Source organism: Lepidochelys kempii, chromosome 4, assembly GCF_965140265.1.
Source record: "Lepidochelys kempii isolate rLepKem1 chromosome 4, rLepKem1.hap2, whole genome shotgun sequence".
Taxonomy (NCBI): domain Eukaryota; kingdom Metazoa; phylum Chordata; order Testudines; family Cheloniidae; genus Lepidochelys; species Lepidochelys kempii.
This window is the reverse complement of record NC_133259.1, coordinates 137,138,458-137,166,007: the sequence shown is the minus strand read 5'-3', so window position 1 is coordinate 137,166,007 and position 27,550 is coordinate 137,138,458. Positions and strand designations below refer to the sequence as shown.

At 45.3% G+C, this 27,550-nt stretch overlaps 1 protein-coding gene across 4 annotated transcripts in view; it reads right to left on the bottom strand.

The window, feature by feature from the left end:
- The window catches only part of EXOC6B (exocyst complex component 6B), a 450,651-nt gene extending 425,354 nt beyond the window's left edge, over nt 1–25,297 (bottom strand). For all 4 annotated transcript variants that reach the window (XM_073343016.1, XM_073343018.1, XM_073343017.1 and 1 more), the window contains exon 1: nt 25,090–25,297. In XM_073343016.1, coding sequence (XP_073199117.1) covers nt 25,090–25,202 — 113 coding nt within the window. In that variant the 5' untranslated portion in view covers nt 25,203–25,297. The remainder of the gene's footprint in view (nt 1–25,089) is intronic.
- Between the last annotated feature and the right edge of the window lie 2,253 nt (nt 25,298–27,550).

Sequence of the window (27,550 nt, the reverse complement as noted above, 5' to 3'; positions counted from 1 at the left end):
TGAAAGTCTCTCTGAATACAATAGTGGCTCTTGAAACACACTTAGCTAGTTCTCAGTGGGGGAGGTTTAGATTGGATATTAGGAAAAACTTTTTCACTAAGAGGGTAGTGAAACACTGGAATGCGTTACCTAGGGAGGTGGTAGAATCTCCTTCCTTAGAGGTTTTTAAGGTCAGGCTTGACAAAGCCCTGGCTGGGATGATTTAACTGGGAATTGGTCCTGCTTTGAGCAGGGGGTTGGACTAGATGACCTTCTGGGGTCCCTTCCAACCCTGATATTCTATGATTCTTCATAAAAAGGGCAGAGATGAGAATGTTCGTATGTTGTTACTTGCAGAGTTAATAGCCAGTTTACTCAGCAAAGCCACAGTTCCATGTTCCACAGCAGGAGTCATGTTTACATGTCACCCAGGAGACTGACTCAGACATGGAAAGAGCCCTACTAGACCATCCCTTATTGCTGCTCTGAACTGATTTATGAAGGGTCACAGGCTATACAAATAACTGTGGGGAGGGAGATGAAAACCAGTTTTAAACCTGTGCTGGACTGTTCCTTACAGTAAAGCTTCTATTGCTTAAACGAAGCATAAGTGAGCATTTTCACCTATACTTGTAACGTGACTGACAAGGATGCTACACTCCACTATAAGAGGGCTTACATCTTTTTACAAAGCTATTCTGTTGACTGAATTCATACATATCATAGATTTTAGGGTCATAAAGGGACCATCATGATCATCTAGTCCAGAGGTGTGCAAACTACGGCCCACGGGACCATCCTACCTGGCCCCTGAGCTCCCGGACAGGGAGACTAGCCCCCGGTCGCTCCCGTGCTGTCCCCCCACTCTCAGCTCGCCATGCCAGCAGCGCTCTGGCCCACCGCTCCTACCGGGTGGTGATCTCTGCGAGCTCCTGCTGCTCTGAGCGGCATGGTAAGAGGGTGGGGAGCGGGGGGATTGGATAAGGGCGGGGAGTCCCAGGGGACCTGTCTGGGGGCAGGGGTGTGGATAGGGGTCAGGGCAGTTAGGGGACAGGGAGCAGGGGGGGCAGGATAGGGGGCGGTGTCCCGGGGGGGCAGTTAGGGACAAGGCATCTCAGGAGGGGGCAGTCAGGGGACAAGGAGTGGGGGGGGGGAGGTTGGAGGGGTTAGGGGGGGAAGAGTGGGAGGGGGCAGGGGCCAGGCTGTTTGGGGGGGCACAGCCTTCCCTACCCAGCCCTCCATACAGTTTTGCAACCCCATTGTGGCCCTCGGGCCAGAAAGTTTGCCCACCCCTAGTCAGACCTCCCAAACATTGCACACCACAGAACCTCACCCACCCACTCCTGAAATAGAGTGTAACTCTGTAACCTTGAAAATTAAGATGTGGCTGATTCAACAGGAGAGCTAGTTTGAGTATACCTTTGCAGTTTCATAGGCAGCATTTTTCCATTGCTTTTGAAGTGTTCTATTAAGAGCCTCAGCCGAGTTTCCTCTCTCATCCTTGCCCCTCTTTTCAACCTTACCAGGAGAGTGGCTGTGGAGCTCTGAGCAAGTATCGCCTTGTACACAATTTCAAAGTATAGGCGAACTGAAAATTTTAAAGAGGGCAAGTTTGCTCAATTTCTTTAGTTACTTAAGTTTAATTTTTATTAAGATTAGTAGAAGAAAGACTCAAATGCAGTCTCCATCTCAAATTAAATGGATGGTTTCTTTGCTCTGGATCGCTTCCCTATTTCCACCTCACCTCACCAAAACAAAACAAAAAAAACAGAAAATTTGTCCCATCTTTTCTAGAATCTCTCTCTCCCCTCAACCTTCTTCCTTCTGGGCTGGCATTGCTGCTCCTGCATACAATAGCATGAGCAGCACCAGACTCAAACTGACAGCCATATAGTTAATTTCACCCTCAGCCTCTAGGCAGGTAGAGTGCAACTGATAGGGGCCTAATCTATGACACTATCTATGCCAAAGGCCTAGATGTAGGAGAGTGAAACCAACCAGGCTGCCATCAATTTCACGCTAGAGCTGCAGCCTTGCAGGAATCCTCCCAAGCAGGGTTGTCCTGCAGAATAATTCTTTTTAACTGAATCTGGAAGTGGCTGAAAGAAAATACTGGATACCTAGACCCTGCAAACCATTGGAAAGCACAGGTTTTATTTATCAATCAAGCTGGACTTAATTAGTACAGACTTAAAAGACTGGCATAACAGCTTCAGCAGACAACACTACAACCAGTGCTGAGAATCACTGCCCCTCTGCTCCGACATGCTGCTTCACTGTGTTAGAAATATATTGGGGTATCCCCACACAGAGAGATAAGCAGTGTGGCCCAGTGGATGGGGACTAAACTGAGACATAGGACACCTGGGTTCTATTCCTGGCTCTGCCACTGGCCTGCTCGGTGACCATGGGCAAGTCTCTGAGCCTCAGTTTCCCCATTTGTAAACTGTGCTTTTGAATGTGCTTGGAAATTTACGGATGAAGAGAGGTAAGTATTTTTGCTGCTATTATATACTGCCCAAAAATCAAAAAGGCCTTTATCTACTGCAATATCACATTGCAATCTCATATCTTATTTGCTATCTGCTATGGGGACTCAATGCTTTTCAAGTGTCTTCTTCCCATTAAGCATCTGCATTTTGAATTATTTTGCTCTTCAGGTGAGGGAGCTCTCTATTTGTGTGTGCAATGCCAAGTAAATTACTGGCATCAAAATTATTGCTCAAACTATAATCACTTGAACTGGGCCATGTTGAATCTCATTTCATTATTTTGTGTTCATATTTCTAGCCTCTTTGTCCCTCTTGTATTATTTTTCTCTCCTCATCGTTCTCTCCTCCATTCTTTGCAATTTAGTATTATTTGCAAATGTAATTAACATGCTTTTTAACACCTCTTCCAGATTAAAGATGTGAAATAAAAGAAGGCACCACACCAATCACTGCAGCACCCTCTTAAGGAGTCCCCTGCCCCTCCAATTCATTCAATACACTATCATTTATCATAACCCTTTGTTTATGATCCTCCAGCCAGTTTTCAATCCCAGTGACAGCATTCATACTCAAACCAATCTGGATTCATTAATGTAGCAAGTTTTCTGAGCCATTGAGCCAAATTCAGACTTGGTATAAGCAAGCATCCTTCCTTTGACTTCAGATGCACCTGAGTATAACAAACCTGAATTTGGGTAACTGTATCAAGTCAGACTCAAAAAGGAGTTGTACAACTAGACAGGAAGCAACACAGGACCGGATACTGCCATCAACTCCATGTGCCTGAATCCCTGTGCTTACACAGAGCCCCACTAATTTCAAAAGGGCTCTGCACAAAGCAACTCTCAGAAGTGGGGCCTTACAGTCCAGAGATCATCAAGTGTACACTAGCCACTATTTGAATGATTCTGCCAGTGTTTAGGGACTTGTTTTGGTCTGTTTTAAAAAGACAACATTTTGATCTTTTGCCTAGGAGATACTATTTCTGTCATTTTCCCTTTAAAATTGTTATTTTAAGCTTATTTGGGATTGGTTTCTTCTGGGAGGGCAGGGAGTGCAGTTCAAGGGTGAGTTTGTTTTGTTCTTGCTCCCCATACTTCCTCCTTTCTTTTAAAATTAGGTCAAGCAGGTTAACAGATGAAAGAGCAAGTTAATTTGTGTTTTCAGAAGCCAATCTAAAACACAGCAAGCACGTTTCAGTTTTTCATGATCTTGTGTCTTGTTTTTGACTATTACAGTTATTTTGGGGATGTGCTAACTTTCTCCCTGGGAGGGAAACAGCACCTTTAGTTTCTTATGTTTTTTAAAAAACGTTCAAAGACTTTACTGAAATCCACCTACCATATTCCCGTTGCACAGCTATTTTGTGAGTCTATCCCCAACCCCCCAAAAAAAACAAACGTACATTCGTTTGGCATGCAACAATTCAGAGCACAATACCACTGAGACAGGTGCATTCATTCAAAGTGGCTACTTCCAAACCAGGAAAGAAACTCACAGGACTGATACATCACACAGCATGTGATGAAGAAACAAAATGAAGGGTTGGGGTTTATTTTAGTGGACTAAAGCAACTGACAGTTCTTAGATACACATTCTGATCCATGGTTCTACGTGATCCCAGCAGGTCACAAAACTGATTCCTGAGAGTTCATATGAAAACTAATGTGGGAGAAAGACATTTAACATTTACAACAATTTAGACCCTCTTACACATCATAGCATGATTTCCTAGATTGCAAGCTGCTGGGGCAAGAACACAAAGTCTAAGTCTGTTCTTTCATTATGTTTGTACAATACAAAGCACAACAGGGTCCTGATCGTGGCCTATAAGCGCTCTGATAATATAAATCAGTGGTTCCCAAACTTGTTCCAATGGGAGCTGCTGGAAGTGGCACAGACCGAGGGATGTGTTGGCTGCCGCTTCCAGCAGCCCCCATTGGCCTGGAGCAGCGAACCGCGGCCACTGGGAGCCGCGATCAGTGAACCTGTGGACGCGGCAGGTAAACAAACCGGCCCGACCCGCCAGGGGCTTTCCCTGCACACGCGGTGGAACAAGTTTGGGAACCACTGATATAAATAATCAATCAATTAATTAATATCTCCCTTGTGCAAGTGGTGCCCAAAGGATGCATTTCATTCAAAATCCAGTTTCTGCTCTGCAGCACCAGAGGATGATCGTGACTTAAGAGGCCTAAGGACCTGGAATATACTTTACTTGAAGCTGCCATGAATCTTTTAGAAAAACATCCAATCTTGATTTAAAAATTGTCAGTGATGGAGAATCCACCACAAACCTTGGTAAATTGTTCCAATGGTTAATCACTTTGACTGTTAAAAATGTATACCTTATTTCCAGTCTGAATTGGTCTAGCTTCAATTTCCAGCCATGGCCTGTGTTATACCTTTTTCTGCTTGATTGTTCCCCATGCAGGTACTTATAACTGTAATCGTGTCTCCCCTTAACTTCTCTTTGTGAAGCTGAATAGATAGAGCTCTGTGAATCTGTCACTATAAAGCAGTGGTTCTCAATCAGCGGTACACATACCCCTGTGGGCACTCAGAGGTCTTCCAGGGGGTACGTCAACTTATTTAGATCAGTGTTTCTCAACTTGGGGGTCACTAGTGCAGGGCTGGCGTTATGGGTTGGCAAGCCACAGGGGACCCCATAAAGCTAGGTTACGTGCTTCAGCCCCGGGCAGCAGGGCTCGGGCTTCAGGGGTACAGTCATCTGGAAAGGTTGAGAACCACTGCTATAAGGCATGTTTTCTAATCCTTTAAAATCATGCTTGTCGCCCGTCTCTGAACCCTCTGCAATTTATTGACATCCTTTTTGAATTGTGTGCACCAGAACTGGCAGACACAGTATTCCAGCGGCGGTCACACCAGTGACCAATACAGAGGTAAAATAACCTCTCTACTCCTAAAAAGGACATGAGTACTTGTGGCACCTTACTCAACATTCCCATGTTTATACATTCCAGCATTAGCTCTTTTGGCCACAGTGACACACTCAGAGTTCTCGTTCACCACAACCCCCAAATCTTTTTCAGAGTCACTGTTTCCCATGAGAGAGTCCCCCATCCTGTAAGTGTGTCCTACAATCTTTGTTCCTAGATGTATACATTTAGCCATATTAAAACGCGTAGTATTTGCTTGCATCCAGTTTACCTAGTCATCCAGATTGCTCTGATTTAGTGACCTGTCCTTTTAATTATTTACCACTACCCCGATTTGTGTGTCATCTGCAAACTTTACCAGGGATGATTTTGTGTTTTCTTCCAGGTCATAGACAAAAATGTTAAATAGCATAGAACCAAGAACCCACTCCTACAGGACACCACTTGATGAAGATTCCCTCTTCACAGTTACACTTTGAGACCTATCCATTAGTGAGTTTTTAATTCATTTAATGGGTCATGTTAATTTTAACATCATTCTAGTTTTTTTAGTCATACTGTCATGCAATACCAAGTCAAACGCCTTACAGAAGTCTAAGTATATTACAGCAACACTACATTTAACAACCAAACTTGTAATCTCAGTAAAAAAAAAAAAAAAAGATATCCAGTTCATCTGACAGGATCTATTTTCCATAAACTCCTGTTCATTTGCATTAGTTACATTTCCTTCCTTTAGTTTTTTATTAGTCGAGTCGCATGTCAGTCATTCCATTTTCTTGTCTGGGATGCAGACAAGCCTATAACTAATGGAAGGTCATTCCATTCACCCTTTTTAAAAACTGGCACAACATTAGTTTTCTTTCAGTCTTCTGGAACTTTCCCAGTGCTCCAAGACTTATTGAAAATGTACATTAACAGTCCAGCAGGCTCCTCAGCCAGCTCTTTTAAAATTCTTGGATGCAAGTTATCTGGACCTGCTGATTTTAAAATGTCTCATTTTAGTAGCTCCTGTTTAGCATCCTCCAGAGATACTAGTGGAATGGAAAGAGTGGTATCATCATTTTTTTCCCCAAATACAGAAATATTAATTGAACACTTCTGTCTTTTCTGCATTATTATTGATAGTTCTACCATTTCCATCTAGCAATGAACCAATACCATTGTCAGAATTCTTTTTGTTCCTAATATACTTTAAAAACTCCTTCTTATTGTTCTTCACTCTGCTGGCTGCAGATTTTGCCTTGTGTCCTTTGGCTCCCCTTACCAATTTTCTAGAATTTTGAACATCTGGATTAATATTCCTTACTATCAACTTCCCCTTTCTTCCATTTGTTATTTTTATTATTATTATTATTATTATTTTACAACTTTCTTCACATCCCCTCTAAACCAGGTCAGGTTTTTGAACCAGCACAACTTTCTTTCTCGATTGTGGCTTTTTTGGGCATCTAAGGGCATTCTTAAATGATTCCCAATTGTCATTCACATTTTTCTGATTAAGTTCTTCCTCCCAGCTGATTTAGCTCAATTATTTTCAGAGTTGTGAAATTAGCCTTATTAAAGTACCAGGTATATATATTACTAGTCTGGACTTTATTCTGCTTGTACAACATAAATGTGATCAAGTCATGATCACTTGTACCTAATCTACCATTAATTTTTAGTTCTGTGATCAGTTCCTCTTTATCTGTTAGGACAAGGTCTAATACAGAATTCCCCTGTGTGGTTGCAACACTTTTTGAGGCAGGAAATTGTCATCTATTGCACCTCTACCCCGATATAATGCGATCCAATATAACACGAATTCGGATATAGCAGAGTAAAGCAGCGCTCCGGGAGACATCAATTAGTGCCCTATCTTGTGCTTTATCTGTTAGGATATTGATCCATAAGCATTCAACATCATTTTATTCCAAGTTATCAGTGACTTGGAAACAGGTAATGCCATTTTTACATCGCATTCCAGTCCCCCTTCCCTTTTGCCCACTCAGTTCTTCCTAAATAAATTAAAAGCAATGGTCATAACATTTAAATTGTGCATATCACACCACGTTTCAGTAATACCAACTAGCTCAGACTTATGCTCATAAATGAGTAATTCCAATTCCTCTTATTACCCAGACTCCTAGCACTGGTTTATAGGCAAAGAAAGACTTTCTTGTCCTCATGTCCTTTAGTTCCTTGATTAATTTTGTTCTCAGCATCTCAATTTTGTGCTGAGTGCTCATGTCTTCCCTCTTTTTACCCTCCCCTTTTGCTACTCGTTAAATCCTCTCCTGAATATTCTAGACTGCCTATTCCTAATGAGATTGGTTCCCCTTCTATTGAGATGGAGACCATTCAAACTATGCAGCCCCCTCTCCCCACAGAAGGTAGACCAATGTTGCATAAAACCAAAACCCTTCACCCTATACCACTCACCTAGTAAACAATTCACTTCCAGAATCTTCTGCCTTCTGTCTTCCTTTGCTCGAGGAACAGGAAGGATCTCAGAAAAGATGGCTTGGACAGTCTTTTTTTTCAGCACACTTCCAAGTTCCCTGAAGTCATCTATTATCTGCGTGATATCCCGTGACACAGTGTCATTTGTGCCAATATGAACCCTCACCATCACCAACAGATCCTTGCCCATAGACTTCAGAAGCATATCCAGTCTTAGAGTGACATCTCAGGTCTTGGCTCTGGGAAGGTAACACACTTTCCTGTTGTCTGCCTGTTCCTTGCAGAATGTTTATTCAGTTCTTCTGAGTACTGAACCTCCAACAAGGATAGTCTGACTGCCTTGGATGGCTAGAGAACTCTTTGCAGGTAAGCTTGATTTTCTTAGAGGTTGGACCAAGCTGCCATCTACACGTGTGTCCCATATGTCTCTCTGTTTCCTTCAACCTGCTGGAGCTTGAGAGGTTTCTTCCACAGATTCCATATTGAGAACCTGGTATCAATTTGAAACTTCTAGCTGTGGGAATGCCTCCCATTTCTCTTCTCCCTTGTGGCCAGGGTCTGGCTATTCTCATCTGTCTCCAACCATGTGGAATACTGCCATGACCTCTTGTCTCTGGTGGTTACGAATGACCAGGCCTCCCCTCTGACTTCCTCTGTAACGGATTCCTTTGTGGCCAGCTCCATTCTTCCTTGAACCTGCGATACTGGTGATTTGTCAACCTGGTTGTCTTAAGAACTCTTCAACTTCTCCAATTCTTACTAGCATCTCAATTTGCCCCTCCAATCCAAGAATCTTTTCCTCCAGTATAGGCACAAACTTGCACTTCAAGCACAGGAAATCCCTTCTGGCTTCAGGCAGGAAAGAGAACATGGCACACCCGCTGCAGCTCCCTGGAGAAACTGAGCAGAGGGTTTTGTTCTTACCCGAAGCCACATGTTATTCATGCAGGGAAAGCTGTGCATGAGGTTTGGTACGCACCTGAGGCCATGTGTTTAGCCTATGCAGAACTTAACAAGTCCAAGACTCGCCTCCTTCATTTCAGTCCACTCATCTATAGCCTGACACCTCACACACGGTTTATTACCACCACCCTCCCCTCTCTTCTAGATACCAATATTGCCTCCACTCCAGTCCATCCAAAGTCATCTTACTTGTGTGGTCATGTCACCCCTTCTATAAATCTTTCCACGGCTCTCCACCTCACTGCACAGCAAGTTTGAACTCTTTGTCCTTGGCAATCAAAGATCTACAACCCTCCCTCTGACTTTGTCTTCACTTACATTCCATCCTATCAATCTTCATGTCCCCTTTGTTCTCCACCTCCTCCTCTGTCTCTCTGCGTGTGAAATACCTTCCATAAACTTGTTTGACAAGCCACCCCCCTTGCCTCATTGAAATCACCTCTAAAAAAGCTCTATTCTCCCATCTCACCTACAAGAAGTGAGGCAGGAAATAAAAGAGAAGCAAGGAGCGTTAAATGAATGGAGCATCAAGAGACATACATACCTTACTAAGTAGCTGTGTGATAGTACCACCCTTGTCTTTCCCCTTTCCTTCCCCCTGTTTTTTGTCTGTTTATGACCCCGGCTTATTGTGTTCTACTTACATTAGATTTATGCTCTTCAGAGCAGGAACCACCTCTGTACTTGTCTTTGAGAAGCTCCTAGCACATTTTGAGGTAATAAAGTTAGGAATCATGCCATGAAATAAATATAGAAAAAAATTAAGGTTGAATCTCAGGGAAAACATCCCAAGAGTGAAATCTATTATTCTGTGAAATAATCTCCAAAGAGGAGTGGAAGCCCCATCTTTAACAGATTTAGACTAGGATAAACTACTAGAAATATACTGGAGAGAACAATCCTGCACTAGACAGACCAGGGAGGGACGTATTAGCTGACCTGTTAAGTCTTTCTAGATCAAATTTCTAAGATCTACAGTTAAAATACAAAGAAAGTGAAGTCTAGATTAATTCAGTTCTCTCCCATACACACACAATTTCCTTGGCTATGGTTTGAAAAACATCTAACCAAACACCTTCTACCAGAAGACTAAACCTACAAGCCAGAGGCCCATACTCAAGGTGGAACCAGTCATTCCAGCAGGGTGTCAGTTTCAGGATGACTGCATCTGTTTCCCCTCCTTCCATGGTGCACTCCAAGAGTTGCCAGTCAGGCCTCAGGTCTCCAACCATCACCTGTCTCTGGGCAAGAACCCTTGTTCCATTTCCTTCAGACTGGGGATTTTAAGGCTGCACAGCTCCCTGCCTTACACTGTGACATCCCCAGCAGGCCAATCTGCCTAAAGGCCAGCACCTGTGCATTGCTTTCTCTCTGACAGCTATGAACAGCATATTGCCAGCAGTTACAAGTTATTACACCGCTCATTCTAAGCAAGCATATTTATTCTTGAGGTAAAAGCATTGCAGAGAAAACATAATAAAAACAATCAACAGATTTAAACACACACTAAACATACAGGATTCACCCATCAGTTTTATGGGACCCTACCAGGCCAAAGTCTTTCCAACCTTTACAGAAGGGTATGGATCCCTCTTGGACAGAAGGTCCTGTCTGTTTGCTGGATCAGAAAGAAAGCCTTGTGTCAGTTCAAGCTCATCCTTTCATACTAAAAGCTCTTTCTCTGTGTTCTTTGTTTAGTCCCAGTGACTCACCTTAATCAGCCCCCCACTGTAGGTAGCTTCTGTAGGAGCTGTGGTAACCCCTTCTGATGGAGTAGAACACAATCATACATAAAGCTTCCATAAATTTAATAGAATGGCACCCAAAGATACTGCATGGGGTTGCAATATCTGTCACACAGAGTTCAAGGCAGTACCTAAGAACTCCTCCCTCATCATGATACTGGAAATGCAGCCTTACCCTTGGAAACCACCAAAGCTTCCTCAATCTTCCCTATCAGCCTTTGGTTAATAAGATGTCTGGTAAATGTGGAGCCCTCCTCTTCCCCGCTCTGATGGGAGGAGGGAGGGAGAAAAAAAAAAAAAAACACTGAGCATATTAATCTTTCCCAGATATTCCAGCTGAAAGGCAGGGGCACAATGCTCTGCTCCACTCTCATCCCTCCATGGGAGGCCTGGTGGATCTCTTTCCCCAAGTGTTGTTCAGCTGTGAAGTGGAGAGTTTATTCATCTGCAGTCACTGCTCTGCATTAAGCACAAAAGCAGCTCAGGGAGCAAAGTACCAATCACAGGAGCACTCTCTGCTCAGCTTCATCCTCAGCACATGTGCTTCTTCCAACTTAGCAGACAGAACACTGAACTTAAAGACAGGCAAGTGGAGAGGTTGTTTTAGATTTACTTATGGCAAAAAAGAGGCTTTACTTATGGCAAAAAATGGGGAATTATTTTGGGTTGCACGTAATATTTGAAAATGCAAATGAAATACCACCACATGGGATTTCAGGAAATACCAGAAGTGAACCTAGCTAAGGGAGAGGGTGCATCAGTCTCCATAATCAAATCTGGTGTCTCTCTGCACCCAGAAGAAAGTGTAATTTTGATCACCAGCTCAAGAAATATCTTTAACTCTATTAATCCTGTGCTATGTTTTAAGAAACTAAAGCACCTCAAGCGCTCCTTATGCAGTTGTTTGGCTAACTTCTCAATGATTAACACAGCTGAGTGCAGCTTCCACTGGACTTCTTCACAGCACAGCAAGGGCATGAAAGGACATGCACTGATTAGAGGCCACCATCAATTGTGCCATACATGTCACCACACCCTGCGTGGGTGGATCAAAAGTACCACTGAGAAAGTCCTGTTCAGCTGCAATGTAATAGAGCATTCAAACTTCACAATATATCGTTTGCCTACTCAGATAATCGTTAGAGAGGCGTCCTTGTAAGCAACCTTCACATGCACAATACTGCCTCACTTCGTTTCAATTCGCTCCAGCCCCACTGATTACTGCATGAAGCACATTCGCCCTCTGATGAAGCCCCAGACTAGGAGCATTCAATCATACAACAGCCTGGGACAAGCAAAACCCCACTTAAGACAAGTGATATTTAATCCCTTATTGCCTTACAGTCCCAATGCTAACCTGAACTTTAGCCTCCTGAGTGCACTATCCGACCAGCCTGTATGACCTGAGGTTGAAAAATGTGAACTAGTCACCTGCCTCAGCCTTCCAGTAGATGCTCTGAGCAGCAGGAGAAATTTGCTCATCTGGCTAAATCTGCTACACTCAACTGGCACAGCTCAGCCACTCATGCACCAGACTGCACATCCGGAAGAGAACACAAGGGTAGTTTTGAGCAGTGATGAGCTGCCAAAATCTTAACAACCGGTTCCCTTCTCACCCTACGAGGGGGTCATTGCCCACCTCCTGCCCCATCCAACCCCCTGCGTTCATTGACGCCCCCACCCCCAGGACCCCTGCCCCATCCACCCACCTCCCTGACCCAACTGCCCCCAAAATCGGGTAGGAGTATCTCATGGGCCACCATAGTGGGTGCCCACCCCACCCCTAAGAGCCAGAGGGCGAGGTGGGGAGTCCCGGAGGTGCTTACCTGGGGCAGCTCCCAGGAAGTATCCAGCAGGTCCCTCTGGCTCCTAATGGCGGGGGAGCGAAGCTGGGGGGGGGAGTGGCCGCTCCCCCCACTGATCACATCAAAGTGGGACCTTAGGAGCCGACTCCGTGGGTGCTCCGGGGCTGGAGCACCCATGGGGAAAATTTGGTGGGTGCTCTGCACCCACCGGCAGCTCCCTGCCCCATGCCCAGCCCCAGATCACCTCACCTCCGCTCCGCCTATGAATGCACCCCCCCCCCGCTTCCCGTGAATCAGCTGTTCGGCAGGAAGCCAGGGAGGGCTGAGAAGCAGGTGGCGGCTTTGCACTCAGGCCGAGGGTGGCGGAGGGGAGCTGGGGCGGGGAGCGGTTCCCCTGCGCAGCCCCCGCGCCCGGGTTACCTGCTGCAGCGCAGGCGGCCCTCCTCGTGCCCCCCCACCCCAGCTCACCTCCGCCTCCCTGGGCCTGAGCAGGAAGCCACCACCTGCTTCTCAGCCCGCCCCGGCTTCCCGCGCGAACAGCTGATTCACGGGAAGCCTTGGGGGGCGGAGAAGCAGAGCTGGGCGGCACGTTCAGGGGAGGAGGCGGAGCGGAGGTGAGCTGGGGCCGGGGATGGGGGGGAGGCGGGGATGGGGGCTGCCGGTGGGTGCTCCAGCCCTGGAGCACCCATGGAGTCAGCGCCTAAGGCACCACTTTTGGCCGATTTAAATTTAGAAGCCCTTTTAGAACCGGTTGTTCTGCAAGGGAGAACCGGTTCTAAAAGGGCTTTTAAATTTAACAATCGGTTCTAGCAAATCGGTGCAAACCGGCTCCAGCTCACCACTGGTTTTGAGTCCATCTCTTCCCCCACCCCTCCCAAGCAAAAGTGTGGTCCTGAAGGTCACTGCTCGTTGGTGGCAAAGAAAATCCTCATACAGGTGAGTTCCACAAAGGAATGGCCTTCTACGAAGTCATCCTGACCTAGTCAGGAGAGCTGGTCATCAGTGGACTGATTTGAAAAACCAAAGCCAATGCTGACACTTAAATATGAGTTTCCAAAGGGCCTATGGCACATTCAGACTCTCTGAAGAAAAGTGTTTGGAAGACAACAAATTAGATAAGATCTTCCTTATGCCCTGAAACAAGAACAGGAAAGGGTCTCCAGTTAAGCGTCTCCTTATTCTCAGCTGATATGATACAGTAACTTCTTAAAGCAATACTCCCCAGCGAACCATAAACAGATGTGTCTGCTACAGCAATAGTACTAAGAAGACGCACCTTCTTTCCCTCTACCCAAGCAGTCACAAAAAAAACCCCACACCAAACCAAAGTTGAGTAATAATACTTAGCACCCTTCATTGACCCTTTGGAAAGGTAAGTGCTATCATCAACATTTTACAGATAAGGAAGTTGAGGCGCAGGCAGGTGTCATGACTTGCCCAAGGTCACCCAGCAAGTCAGTGGTTGAGCCAGGACTAAAACCCAGCGCTCTTAGTTCCCAGTCATGTGTTTCATTTATTCTGATTCATAATCATATTATCTAAATAACTCAATCAGTATAAACGGTCCATGAAAAACAGTGATCTCCAAAAAATAACACCCATAGACCCCCTGACACAATTCCCACTCCAAAACTCTCAACTCACCCAGAACTTCCCTGGACAGCCAGGAGAAAAGAGGGACAATACCATTCGGTTCTGCAATAGGAGTGCATCCCTTAAAGTAGTGCTAACTTGTAATACTACCACCACTGCTTATTTCATAATAAGCAACAAGATGCACTGAGAGGCCAACACAAAAGTGAAAATAAAATAAAATCCAATGAGTTGCTGGGGGGAGAAAACGCTCTCCTAGAATGGCCCAGACAGACTTTCAGGCCTCATCAAATAGGAGCAGGTAGGGGGGTTGATAACTTTTGCAGGTAAATTTAATTCTAGAAAGGAAGCTATTTTCCACAAGATTGACGAGGAAGTTAATACTCTCTATAAATAAACTAAGGTCTCTTCCCGGTAAACTACTCTGTGCGGACTGTAAGGCTTCGACTTCAGCCCCAGGCATTGGGGCTTTGGCTTTCTGCCCCGGGCCCCAGCAAGTCTAATGCTGGCCCTGCTTGGCGGACCCCCTGAAACCTGCTCGCAGCCCCCCCAGAGGGCCCAGGACACTGGCTTACAGGATCAGGGCCTAACATTATAAAAGGAAGGGGAAACATAAAACTGAAAAAAGCACATCTTAGTCACAAGTCACAGAAGCTGTAAGTGTCAGATTAAACCTGACCAGTCAGTTCCTTAATACTGTGTTTAAATTTCCTGCATAAACGGTCACAAAGGAACACAGGTACCAGAATTAATACAATTGTTGATGTTTTTCCTGCTAGAGAGTTTTGGGCTGGGCAGTATCAGGCTGATAGTGAGGAACATTAACATAATTCAGGCAATAATGCTTTAAGCGTCTTTTAAAAGATAATTATGGGCATACGAACAGGGCACATCTACTTGAGCAGTTTCATTCCTATTGCATTATGTTCTCCCATCTGGGAGGGGTCGAGGTGCATTGAAGATGCTCCAAAGAGTCCTATTCAGCTTCTCAGTTTTCTCAGGCCCAGTTTTCTCGTAGCAACTGACTGGTTATAAACAAGCTTCCTGAGTGAGCTCAGTGAACAGAAGAAGTTAGCATCTAATCAGTCAGCCTATAGCTTCATGACACATTCCTCTAGAGGCTGTTGCATTTTTTGCCCAGTAATTCATAAGATATGGGACTGATTCAGCCAGCTCAGAATGTCACATGAAAAATATTATTCCTAAGGGTGTAAAATAAGAGGTAAAAGGCTTATTACACAGAGATACAAATTTTAAACACACAGACAGTAATAATAAATTTACACAGCATTCATCTTCAAAGCATTTTACAAGCAGGCCACATTCTTGGCTGCCTTCAGGCAGCGCGGGGAGAGGGGGTTTTCCTCAGCTGGTGCAGAGCAGAGTAGAGGTAGCTGCCCCACTCACTCTCCCCAGCTGAACCCCGGGTGCAGAGAACATATCAGGATAGAGAGACAGTAAGGCCAGAGTGTACTGCTCCCCCAGCAATGCTGAGCTAGAGAATGGACCACCTGGCACAGGTAAAAGCAGCCCAAATACTGGGCTCAGGGTGATACAGATTCACTGCGAGAACCAGGGAGTCATAACAGCAGAAGCCATTAGCCAGTCCTCAAAAAATGCCTGCAGTAGAGATATCTTCATTTTACAGACTGAGACAGACAGCGAACATTTTCATTCTCCTATCTGGGATTCCTCCATTTCCGAGAGCCCAACTCAAGATACCTAGGGCTGGATTTCCAGAAGCACTGAGCGCTCACAGCTCCCACTGACTTGGGTTATGGGTGCTCAGAACTTGTGAAAAATCAGGGCCAAGAGCTCTCAAGTTGGGCACCCTAAAACTGAGACACCGAAGAGTAGCAGCAGCCACCTCGGACATTTTTGGACTAAACACATGGCTCAAAGACACAAAAACACAAACTAGATAACCTCCCCTCCCAGGCCACTGATAGTGGCAAAGCAGAGAATCAGGATCTTGGACAACTATTAGTCTTTTACTACAGTAATACCCATCATGAATCAGGCCTCACTGTGCTAACATCATGCAAACAAAAAGACAGTCCTTGCACCGGGAGAGCTTACAGTCTAAGTCTAAGATGAGTGTAAATGGGGAATTCTCTGTAACTTTAAGTCCTTAAACCATGATTTTAGGACTGCAGTAACTCAGCCAGAGGTTAGGGGTCTATTTCAGGAATGGGTGGGCGAGCTTTGGTGGCCTGAAATGTGCAGGAGGTCAGACTAGATGATCACGATGGTCTCTTCTGACTTTAAAGTCTATGAGAGACACCGGAGGAGCACAAGAATGAAACAATTATGAACAGCTTGATAAGTAGAATTATCGCACACCGGCAGCCTGCCCATCCAAGAGTATTTTGCAGGCATTATCACAGAGAGGAGTTTAAGGAAGGATTCTGACGTTTTACAGCACTTTTATAAACAAATTTTGCAAGACACACTTCATTACTTTTCTTGATAAAAGTACAAATATAATGGATGAAAGGAATGAGACAGATGTAATATGTTTGGATTTTATTTGATACAGTGCCTCTCAAAACCCTGGCTTGAAAAGTTATTCCAGTTCATAAGAGAAACACTCCGGAAGACTTAAAACTAGTGGCACAAAAAGGAAATGATGTAGAACAATATACTGACTTAGGAAAAGATGTTTGGTGGGAAGGGGAAGGTTAACCACTTCTTTTAGGACCAATTCTAATTGATAAGGGAAGCTAAAGATATAAGGGAAAAAATCCATTGGGAATTGGGCTAAAGACAGTAAGGACAGGGAAGGAGGTGTGTGTTAAGTACAATAGGAACAAAAAGTAATCCTAGCAATGTTATACTCCTGTTACTAGATGGAGATGGTAAAGTTGTTAGTAATAATAAGGCAGAAAAGGCCAAAGCGTTAATACATTTCTTTTCTGTATTTGAAAAGAAGCAGGACGGTGTACTTATATATTGATGAAGTACTTTACGTCTATTAGTACCTAAGGAGGATGTTAGACAATGTCTACTAGAGATAAACATTTTTGGATCAGCAGGCTTAGTTAACTTCTATGCAAGAGGTATAAAAGAGTTGGCTGAGGAGACCTCTGGACTGCTGGCTGTTTATTAATAAATTAACCTTGGAATACTGGGTAAATTGCAGAAGACGGTAAGAATGTTATCGTTGTGCAAAAATGACAATGGAATAATCCCAGGAAACTCTAGGTTATGCAAAAATCAATCCCAGGCAAAATAATGGACAAGCTAATATGGGATTCAACTGATAAAGAATTAAAGGATTGGAATATAAGCAATGCCAGTCAACATGATTACAGAAAAAAAAAAAGTCTTGTCAAACAAGCATGATTTCATTCTCTGATGAAATGAAAGTTTGGTTGATAAAGGTAACCACATAGATGTCATATACTTAGACTTTTATAAGGCATTTGACTTAGTACTGCAAGACATTTGATGAAAAAATTAGTACTACGTAATATTAATAAAGCACACATTAAATGGATTAAGAAGCAGCTAACTGACAGATCTCAAAAAGTAGTGGTCAATTAGGAATCATCGTCAAAAAAGGGTGTTTCTTTGGTGGGGTTCCCTGGGGACCACTAATAGGCTTGACACTAAAAAAAAATCACTGCTGATAACATTTACAGATGACACAAAGATTGGCTTAGTGGTAAATAATGAGGAGGACTGGGCAGCCTTACAGACCAATCTGCAGCTGGGCCCATTCACACAAAATGCATTTTAATACAGCTAAATGCAAAGTTATACATCTTAGAACAAGTAAACCAAGCCAGATCTACAGAATGGGGGACAGTATTCTGGAAAGCAGTGACTCTGAAAAGGATTAGGGGTCATAGTGGACAAGTAACTCAACAAACTCCCAATGCAATGTCGTTACAAAAAGTGCTAAGGCAATCCTTGGATACATAAACGGGAGTAGGAGTAGGGAATAGGAGTTTACCTCTGTATATATTGCATTGGTGAGACCTGCATACACCTGTGGTGTCCACCCTTTTTAAAGGATGTTGAAAATTGGAGAGAATGCAGAAGAGAGCCACAAAAATGATTTGAGGTCTGGAGAAAATGCGTTACAGGGCAAGAGACTTGAGAGCTCATTCTGTTTAATTTAGCAAAAAGAGGATTGAGAGGTGACTTGATTACAGTGTCAAAGCACCTTCACATGGAGAAAATACCAGGTATTAAAGGGCTGTTTAATCTAGTGGCAAAAGGCAGAACAAGAAACAATGGCTAGAAGTTGAAGCCTGACAAATTCAAATTAGAAACAAGGCACAAATTTTCAACAGTGAGGGTGATTAAGCATTGGAACAAACTACTAAGGGAAGTGAAGGATTGTCCCTCCATCTCTTGTTGTCTTCAGATCAAGACTGGGTTCCTTTCTGGAAGATGTGTTTTAGCCAGATAAGTTACTGGGCTCATTACAGGGGTAAGTTGGCGAAATTTAATGGCCCGTGTTGTAACAGAAGGTTAGACTAGATGATCTAAGGGTCATTTCTGGCTTTAAATTCTATGGATCCATAAGTCATTTATTAGGAATCTAGAAGAGCGAGTAAACCATACATTAAAGGAAATATACATGATAAATTGAAAGGAGGTACAAATGCTAGTGAGGGCAGAGAAATAATACAAAGGGATGCGAAAAATTTTAAAAAGAGACAGAAACCAATCCAGTAATAAAAATGTAAGATAATATATCTATGCAAAAAAAATGATCCATCACATACATTTATTGGGAGGAGACTTTTGGAAAGGGGTAATGCTGAAAGATTCAGAAATTTAGATAGCAGTTTGCAACTCTTTTTTTTATTTCCTTTTTTTTTTTTTTTTTAAGGGGGTGATCCAGTCACACAGAGACATCCAGTCACAAAACTGTCCTCTATACTGTTCTGGTGTGATTTCACACACAATATTACCTTCACCACATCACCAGGAAGCTAGACAAACTAGAGGGAGTTCAGTGAAGAGCAACAAACATGATCAATGAATTTACGGGGAAGACTGAAAAATCAAAGCGCTAGAACTTAGGTGGAGATGATTTATGGGCAGGAAGGCATTATTCTTCCGCAAGGGTGATTAGATACCGCAATGATGTTATAAAAATGTGGATGGGTAGAAGAGAGAGGAACATTATCTACAAATAACTAAATAATGTAAACACAAATGGGAGGAGAGGAACTACTTAGGGTGGTACAAGAGACAATAACTAGGAGTGATTGGATATCTTTAGTAAAGGAAGCATTTGGACTGAAAAGCAGGAAAGATATCCTTACATTTATTATTTGTATTCCAGCAGCATCCAAAGGTCCTAACCAGATCCCTGCTCCAAAGAGTTTATAATCTAATTTGAAACAAGACATGGTAAGTTTCAGATGTAAAACAATAGTCCAGGAGAGGAAGGCCAAGTTAACAGTAAGATAGCATGGTTATGATAATAGCTATTGCATAGCTTTGTTGCCGGCACCCAGTGCCGAGAGGCAAAACAACAGCAGGGTTTGGTTCGCTACCCGGTGTGCTTCACCCAATAATCACAATGGGGTGGAGAAGCAGAAAAGTTTATTTGAAGCTTCAAAAAGGTACAGGGAGAATAGAATCTCAAATCCTGCACAAAGAAAAGGAGCCCTTGTGGCACCTTAGAGACTAACCAATTTATTTGAGCATAAGCCTTCGTGAGCTCACAAAAACGAAAGCTTATGCTCAAATAAACTGGTTAGTCTCTAAGGTGCCACAAGTACTCCTTTTCTTTTTGCGAATACAGACTAACACGGCTGTTACTCTAAATCCTGCACCCAGAGCAGGAAGTTTCACAGGCTTTTATACACCCTTTTTCCCAGCATATCTATCCAATAGCAAGCTGCCCTAAGTATCCATATAGCCAGCCAATCCAGTTACCAGCTAGTTCCCTTGTTTTTTGTATCATTTGTTAAACTATACATGAAGCTGCTTTATTCGGCATTTTTCTTCCATATCTGCCCTGTTTGGCCTTGTTTAGTTTCAGGCAGTCTGACTTTGCAACATATTGTTGCAGATCTTCAGCATAACTGCTGTGAGTGCCTCCAGGCGGGGGGGGCCAAGGACACTTGGGGCTAGTACGTAGAGCTGCTGCGAGTGCCTCCAGGCGGGGGGGGGGGGCGCCAAGGACACTTGGGCCTAGTGCGAGGGGGCTCCATCGACACTCGTGGTCTTCCATCCGCTCAAGTTACCTAGTGGCCATGCCCCAGTGTCCCCAACAGCTTGATAGTTCTAAAGCACCTGAAAAGGTTCCCTTAAAAATAAATACTCCAACTGTTCTGAAAGCACAGGACCTATTAGGCCAGGAAATAGTTTCCCCAAAGGGAACTGGGGAAACCCCATGTTTAAACTAGACTGGACAAGACACTAGTAAATGTACTTCAGGAACTCTTATCTTTGGTTCTGCGATAATGCTCCGCACAGATGTGCTGAAGAAGGGGCTCATTAGACCTGTACGAGAGCATCCACAGCGCATGCACTTCATCTGTTAAATGGAAGTGAGTCAGCAACCACCTAGTCCTTCTGAAGGAGTCTTTCCTCCCAAATATTTACAGAAGGACTCATGAAAATAAGTGACTTCAATGAAAGACACTGTCCACATAGGAATCAGAACGCCATAGCAATGACAATTTAAATACAACTGGAGCTGGTCTACATAGAGTCTTTATTATAAATATAATCAATATAGAAACTGATTAAAGTGGTGCAACACCCCAGTGTGGACACAATTATAGGGATATGAAGCATTATATCAGTGTCGTTTATTCCAGGGAAGCACTTTTATACCATGGTAATAGCACCCACACTATGAGATTTTACCCCTTTTAACTATGTTGAAATAGAAACTAGCATAGCTAAGCAAGGCAAAAACTGTGTACAGACAAGCCCACGTTGCTAGCAGGATTCCAGCACCATTTCCCTGTACCACGGGCAGAGATTGTGTGTCTGCACTATGTTATGAAACTGTGCTGTTTCTCAAGGGGAGCCTAGCCTGTCTCCTGAAGACTCACTTCTTCCATGATGCCCACAAGCAGTGAGTCATTTAAAAAAAAAAAAAAGTTGTTAAATCTTCTACTTCTCTGGCACACAGCAGGTCTACTCTGTGTCTATCTAGAGTAGACTGAAAGCTCTTTGGAACTGGGACTGTTGATGCTTGTCATTAATAACATCTCAGTAAAATAAAAACAAATCCTACCCACACCCAGATTAGAAAAGCCATTCTAGAATCACTCCTGTAACAACCACGTTTATACAGTTGATGGTTGCAGAATCCTTAGCTCCCCTACTCCTCAGACAGACACATAGATCCATAGTATAAAAGTCTGAAGACATACATGAGGTCTGAAACCTCATTTGATCTCTGCTGAATATGCCAAGAATAGGAGACTTAAAACCTACTGTTGTAATTTTTACACAATATGAAAAACCTGGACAGATGGCTCGAGTATTTTGATTTTTTTTTATTAATAAACCAGACCAGTGTTCAGCATGTCCTTCCAATAACATCACATGGCCTATCCCCACAAGGTTACAGTTACGGCCCTACTTCTGCTGGAAGAATATTTAAAAGAAGATTTAAAAAAATGAGTCAAGAGCTGACCAAATTGTAATCTTATAATATCACAAAACAAGAGTTTCCTGCCACTACACAAATGCAGACACAGATCCTGTGACCATAGTCAAAGACCATTGTTATCAGTCAGAAAGTTTACACACATTTGCTCATTTGAAGGGACACAGGCAGGTAGATTAACTCCAGAAGTTATGGTTTTGTAAAAATGAGACGTTTTACATAAACCTGATATTAACATAAATGTTTATTTTTTTAAAAAACTGTTCTGTTTGGATTTAAATATCCCCCTTTACCATTGCAATTTAAGCTCCACAGTTAGTGCACAAAAACCAAAACCCGACTACAAACAAAGGTGAAACTGAACACTGTTTTCACTTCAAAAGGAGAATGAAATTGAAAAAAGAAAAATAGTGAAAAGTAAAAGGAAAGTTTTAGAAATATCAGTTTTAATCTCAGTTTTTGGTGACATGAGGAAATTAATTGGTTTTTAAAACAACACTTCTACCCTTTAACATGAGGGATCTGGGTATAGTGGACTGTATAGTTGTTTGTTTGTTTGGGGGATGGGGGGGGTTAAAAATAAAAGTAGTTTACTTCCAGCGTTGTGAATAATGTGCAGTCTGGACAGCTGGAACAGATTCCAAGTGGGTATAATTTATTTATCTAAACATTATAAAAATCACACAAAATCAGGTGATTCCTTATGGAAACAGGCCACAGCTACATAGACAAATACCATGTCTTCTAGATTAACAATACAGCAGAAATCACTGCTGAGAAATTGTAAACTGCATCACAAAGGAAAAACAAAAGAATGAAACACTGACTCCAGAACTTCATAAACTACCACCGAGAGCGAACGAAAAGCAGAAATGATAGCGTTAACAGCCATGCAACCTCTTTCATTTACACCCCTAGGACAGAGAAAATGTCAGCAGCTTCACAGAGTAGGCAAAGACTTTTTCCAGTTGAAAGGTACCGCAAGAACCACCAAAAGAGGATGTTTAATAAGGGAACAAAGGATCCACCAACCAAACAGAAACATTAACCGATATCATCACGAGGATTCAATTCGTCATACTTTTTGTGAAACAGATAAAAATAAAAACCCATACAACAAGGATAAGGAAAATAACATTCAGATAAGAGTCTGGGGTTTGCGATGAAATCTGCACATTCTCCCTATATATACATATTGTCAAACAGGCATCCCCACATCTAATGTGACAGTTTGCTAGTTACCAAAGAACAAACACTCTATACAAACACTCCTTCGAGAGGTTGAGGAAATCAGACCCTGAAGTGCGAATTTAAAAATAATCAGTAGAATATAGAACATTCTTTCACACTGACAGCCCCTTAAAGCAAAATAGGAACCCGCCCTCCCCCCCCCCAAAAAGGCCTAGAAGAAGAAAAAAAACAATCAGATCATAGTGAAGCCAAATTACGAGTCTAAACAACTACAGGCAAGGCCCTCGGGAATGGGCCACAGTTTCAGATTACATTTTATCTTCAACTTCTTGATGCATCTCACCCCTGGCCTGATGAGAAATCCTTCAGCCCCTGCCAGAACTATGACGCGAGAATGGTATCTGGGTATAATAGAGAGGGAGGGTGTGGGAAGGAACAAGAGGATTTCATACTCTTCTGCAGCCCAGAGGTGACTTCTGCAGAAAACATTTAAATGCACACAACCCAGGACAGGTTTTTCATAGTTATAAAGCAGAGGTTAGTAAACTAATTTTCAAGAGGGTGTCTAATTATTAGACGCTTATACCACCCTACCATCAATGCTGTGCCCAAAATTCACTATAGAGAGGGCACCAGGTCCCAAATACAGAAGGCTTGAAGAAAGCCAGTCCCAAGGCAATACTAGTACCTTTCAGCTGCAACCCTTCCTATCACCATCATCTTTTGCTCCACCATCCCCCAAATTCAAGGTCTTGCTGATCCCAATGTTTTTCACATCCCTATCTCAAATCCATTCTTCCCTCTCCAGCACTACAGTTAGAATCCTGGCCTGTACCTTGGTCACCTCCCACATCTCACCTCAACCCTCCACATCTATTCAAAACATTGCTTCCAAAAAAAGAGTTTTCCCATCCCGCTGCTCCAATTATGTTACCCCACACTCCTTCCTCAAATCCCTTCACTGGCTTGCCTTCCTGCTGAGTTATTAACCACCATCATTTTATTCATTGCCATAAATGTACACAGCACTTCTCAAACAGAAGGAGACAAGGCACAGGAAAACAGTTTCGAAAAATCAAAAGGGTGGAGAGAGAGGAGAACAAAGTAGGAGAATTCCTGGCAGGAGATGGTTTTAAAGCAGGATTTGGAGAAGAGAGAAGGACCCCTGGTAAAGCAGGAAGAAATGAGTGCAGAGGTTCAGGGGCTGCAGCTGTTTGGGCTCAGGACAGCAGCTGGGACAGGGGAGAATGACAATAACTGGCAGCTATGCCATGGAACTGTCAGTCAGTCAGAACAGGTGGAATATCAGGGTGTATACCTGATTAAGGGGGCATGGGGAAGCCCTTCTTTTAGGGATTTGGTATATTCACAGAGCACCAGGAGGGTCCTTTCTTTGTTTCATTTGGGGGTTTAGAGGGTCTATCAGCAAGGACAGAGTGGCAATTTGGACGGATAACCCAGTTTGGTGGGGTTAGAGGGCTCTCCATGTCTGAACAGGGAGGGGGGGAGGGGGAGGTGTCCTCCCTGCTTAGAGGGAAGTGATGAGGGAGCTGGGAGTTCCCAACTTAGGGGAGCCAGGAGTCTCTAGGGCTGAGTGGTGCCGAGGACTTAGAGTCTGGGGGTGAGGGGGGAGCAATAGAAATGTTGTGGGCTCCCTGTTCAGGGGGGGCTGGGGGCTCCCTGTTCAGGGGGGGCTGGGGGCTCCCTGTTCAGGGGGGGCTGGGGGCTCCCTGTTCAGGGGGGGCTGGGGGCTCCCTGTTCAGGGGGGGCTGGGGGCTCCCTGTTCAGGGGGGGCTGGGGGCTCCCTGTTCAGGGGGGGCTGGGGGCTCCCTGTTCAGGGGGGGCTGGGGGCTCCCTGTTCAGGGGGGGCTGGGGGCTCCCTGTTCAGGGGGGCTGGAGGGTCCCTGATGGGGGGACTGAGGGCTCCCTGTTCAGGGGGGCTGGAGGGTCCCTGATGGGGGGACTGAGGGCTCCCTGTTCAGGGGGGCTGGAGGGTCCCTGATGGGGGGACTGAGGGCTCCCTGTTCAGGGGGGCTGGAGGGTCCCTGATGGGGGGACTGAGGGCTCCCTGTTCAGGGGGGCTGGAGGGTCCCTGATGGGGGGACTGAGGGCTCCCTGTTCAGGGGGGCTGGAGGGTCCCTGATGGGGGGACTGAGGGCTCCCTGTTCGGGGGGCTGGAGGGTCCCTGATGGGGGGACTGAGGGCTCCCTGTTCGGGGGGCTGGAGGGTCCCTGATGGGGGGACTGAGGGCTCCCTGTTCGGGGGGGCTGGAGGGTCCCTGATGGGGGGACTGAGGGCTCCCTGTTCAGGGGGAAGTGACGGGGGGGCTGGGGGCTCCCTGTTCAGGACTGTGGCGGGGGGCCCCTGCCCCGGCTGTACCTGAGCGTGGGGCCGATGCAGGCCGTGTCCGTGCTCTCGATCTCCCGCAGGATCCGCTCGTGCTCCGCCGCCGTCTCCAGGCTCTCCAGCTCCGCCATCTTCCCCCGCTCCATGGGCTCCGGGCCCGGCTGGGACGCAGCGAGCCTCGCCCACCCCCCAGCGCCGGAGCCGCTCTGCCCCAGCCCAGCCCCAGGCTCGCCGGCCGCGCCCCTTCGCCGCGCCGCGTCTCCACCCCCTGCCGCGCCGGCATGCCGGGAAATGTAGTCCTGGGGGAAAGGGGGTGTCGCCTCCAGCCCGGGCCCAGAGAGAGACTCCCACCAGCGCCCCTCACTGGGGGGACCCCCACCCCCGTCAGACCCGCCCCCACACCCCTCACTGGGGGGACTCGCCACCCCCGTCACACCTGCCCCCACACCCCTCACTGGGGGGACCCCCACCCCCGTCAGACCCGCCCCCACACCCCTCACTGGGGGACCCCCACCTCTGTCATACCCGCCCCAGAGCCTACATTGGGTTGACCCCCACCCCGTCAGACCCGCCCCTACACCCCTCACTGGGGGACCCCACCCCCATCAGACCTGCCCCCACACCCCACACTGGGGGGACCCCCACCTCTGTCATACCCGCCCCAGACCCTACATTGCGGGGACCCCCACCCCCATCAGACATGCCCCCACACCCTCACTGGGGGGGACCCCCACCCCCGTCACACCTGCCCCCACACCGGGGGGACCCCCACCCCTGTCATACCCACCCCAGATCCTACATTGGGGGGACCCCCACCCCCATCAGACCTACCCCCAGACCCTGCATTGGGGGGGACCCCCACCCCATCAGACCCACCCCCAGGCCCCTCACTGGGGGGACCCCCCCACCCCTGTCAGATCTGCCCCAGCGCCCCTCATTGGGGGGACTCCCCTCCCCTGTGAGATCTGCCCCCAGACCCCTCATTCGGGGGACTCCCCTCCCCTGTCAGACCTGACCCCAGACCCCTCACGGGAGGGACTCCCCACTCCTGTCACAACTTCCCCAGTGCCCCTCATTGTGGGGAGACATGTCACCCCTTTCAGACCTGACCTAAGTTCCTCTCCTTGGGGGAGATTACCATCAGACCTGCCCCAAGATGGTGACCACCTTTGTTGGATAGAAATCAGGGAAAACCACATGAAAAATACGGGACAACACTTAATTTTAAGGGACATTTTGAGGAAACACCATTACCCTCAGCATAGTGTGTATTTTTCTCTCAAGTGTACATGTGTTCTGCCTTCAAGTATAAAACGCAATTATCATAAGCTTCAATGTAATATTTAAAATGTTCAAGGGATGTCCCTTAAAATCAAGTCAAGGGATTTCCCTGAAAAGGGACAAATCAATTAAATAAGGACCAGTTCCTTAAAATAAGGGGATGGATGGTCACTCTATACCCCAGTGCCCTCAATGGTGGAAGACGTACACACACCAGTCAGACCCACTCCCACTGCCTGTTGGTAGGGAACACACATACACACCATCTGACCTTCTCTTCCTGGGAAGCCTCCAACAGTCAGAACTGCCCCCACTGCCTCTCTTTGGGGGAAGAGAACCCAGTCAGAAGTGCTTTAACTGGGGGAGAGACTTCACTCAGCCAAACTTAGCCCCTGAGCCCATCCCAACAAAGGGCACTGGGAGTAGGTCTGATTGAGTTGGTGTTTCCTCGAAATGAAAATATCCCATTGACTTCAAACTGCCTTTCATCTTGAAGGATCCATCTGATATCAAGGTCTCATAGTTTTGGTTCCCAGCATTTCTCTCTGATGACTAAGTGACTCCTTGTACTTCTTGTTATTTATTATCATTACAGCTGCGCTCAGGTTCTTCCATGACTAGGATGGCAACACTGGATGTCGTATAAACACATCGGAAGAGCCCCAAAGAGTTTACAATCTAAAACAAACTACAACAAGTAGGTGGAACAAACAAATGGAATGCGAGAAAGAAGGGCAAGGGTAACAATGGTAGGAACACAGGGTTACTTAGACTATCTATGTACACTATTCCTTGTTTTCGAGTCAAAGATTTTTGTTGTTTCAAGTTTTAAGCTATAAATAAATAAGGAAGGCCCTACTGGTCACCTTCTTCTTTGACTGCTAGAACATTGAATGCTGCTGATCTGTCTATAGCTTTGTCTTAGAATATCACCAGATTAAATGAAAAGGTGATAGAAGGAGTGTCCCAACCACTACATGTGTCCTGAATTCACTGGTACAGAGAAGGGCAGGGGAAACTCTAAAAAAAATGTTAGATAGTGTTAGTGCCATAGCTCTCTTAGATCATGTTTACAGTTGCCAATGTGGTGTCTTACGGGAGCAGCTGGATGTCATTCTGGATGTGTTAAAACCAGAGAGGAAGTCTGTACTCTGGTGGCAGTCACCATGGAGATGTGATATATGCTCCCAGAGGACCAAAAGCAAATAAACAT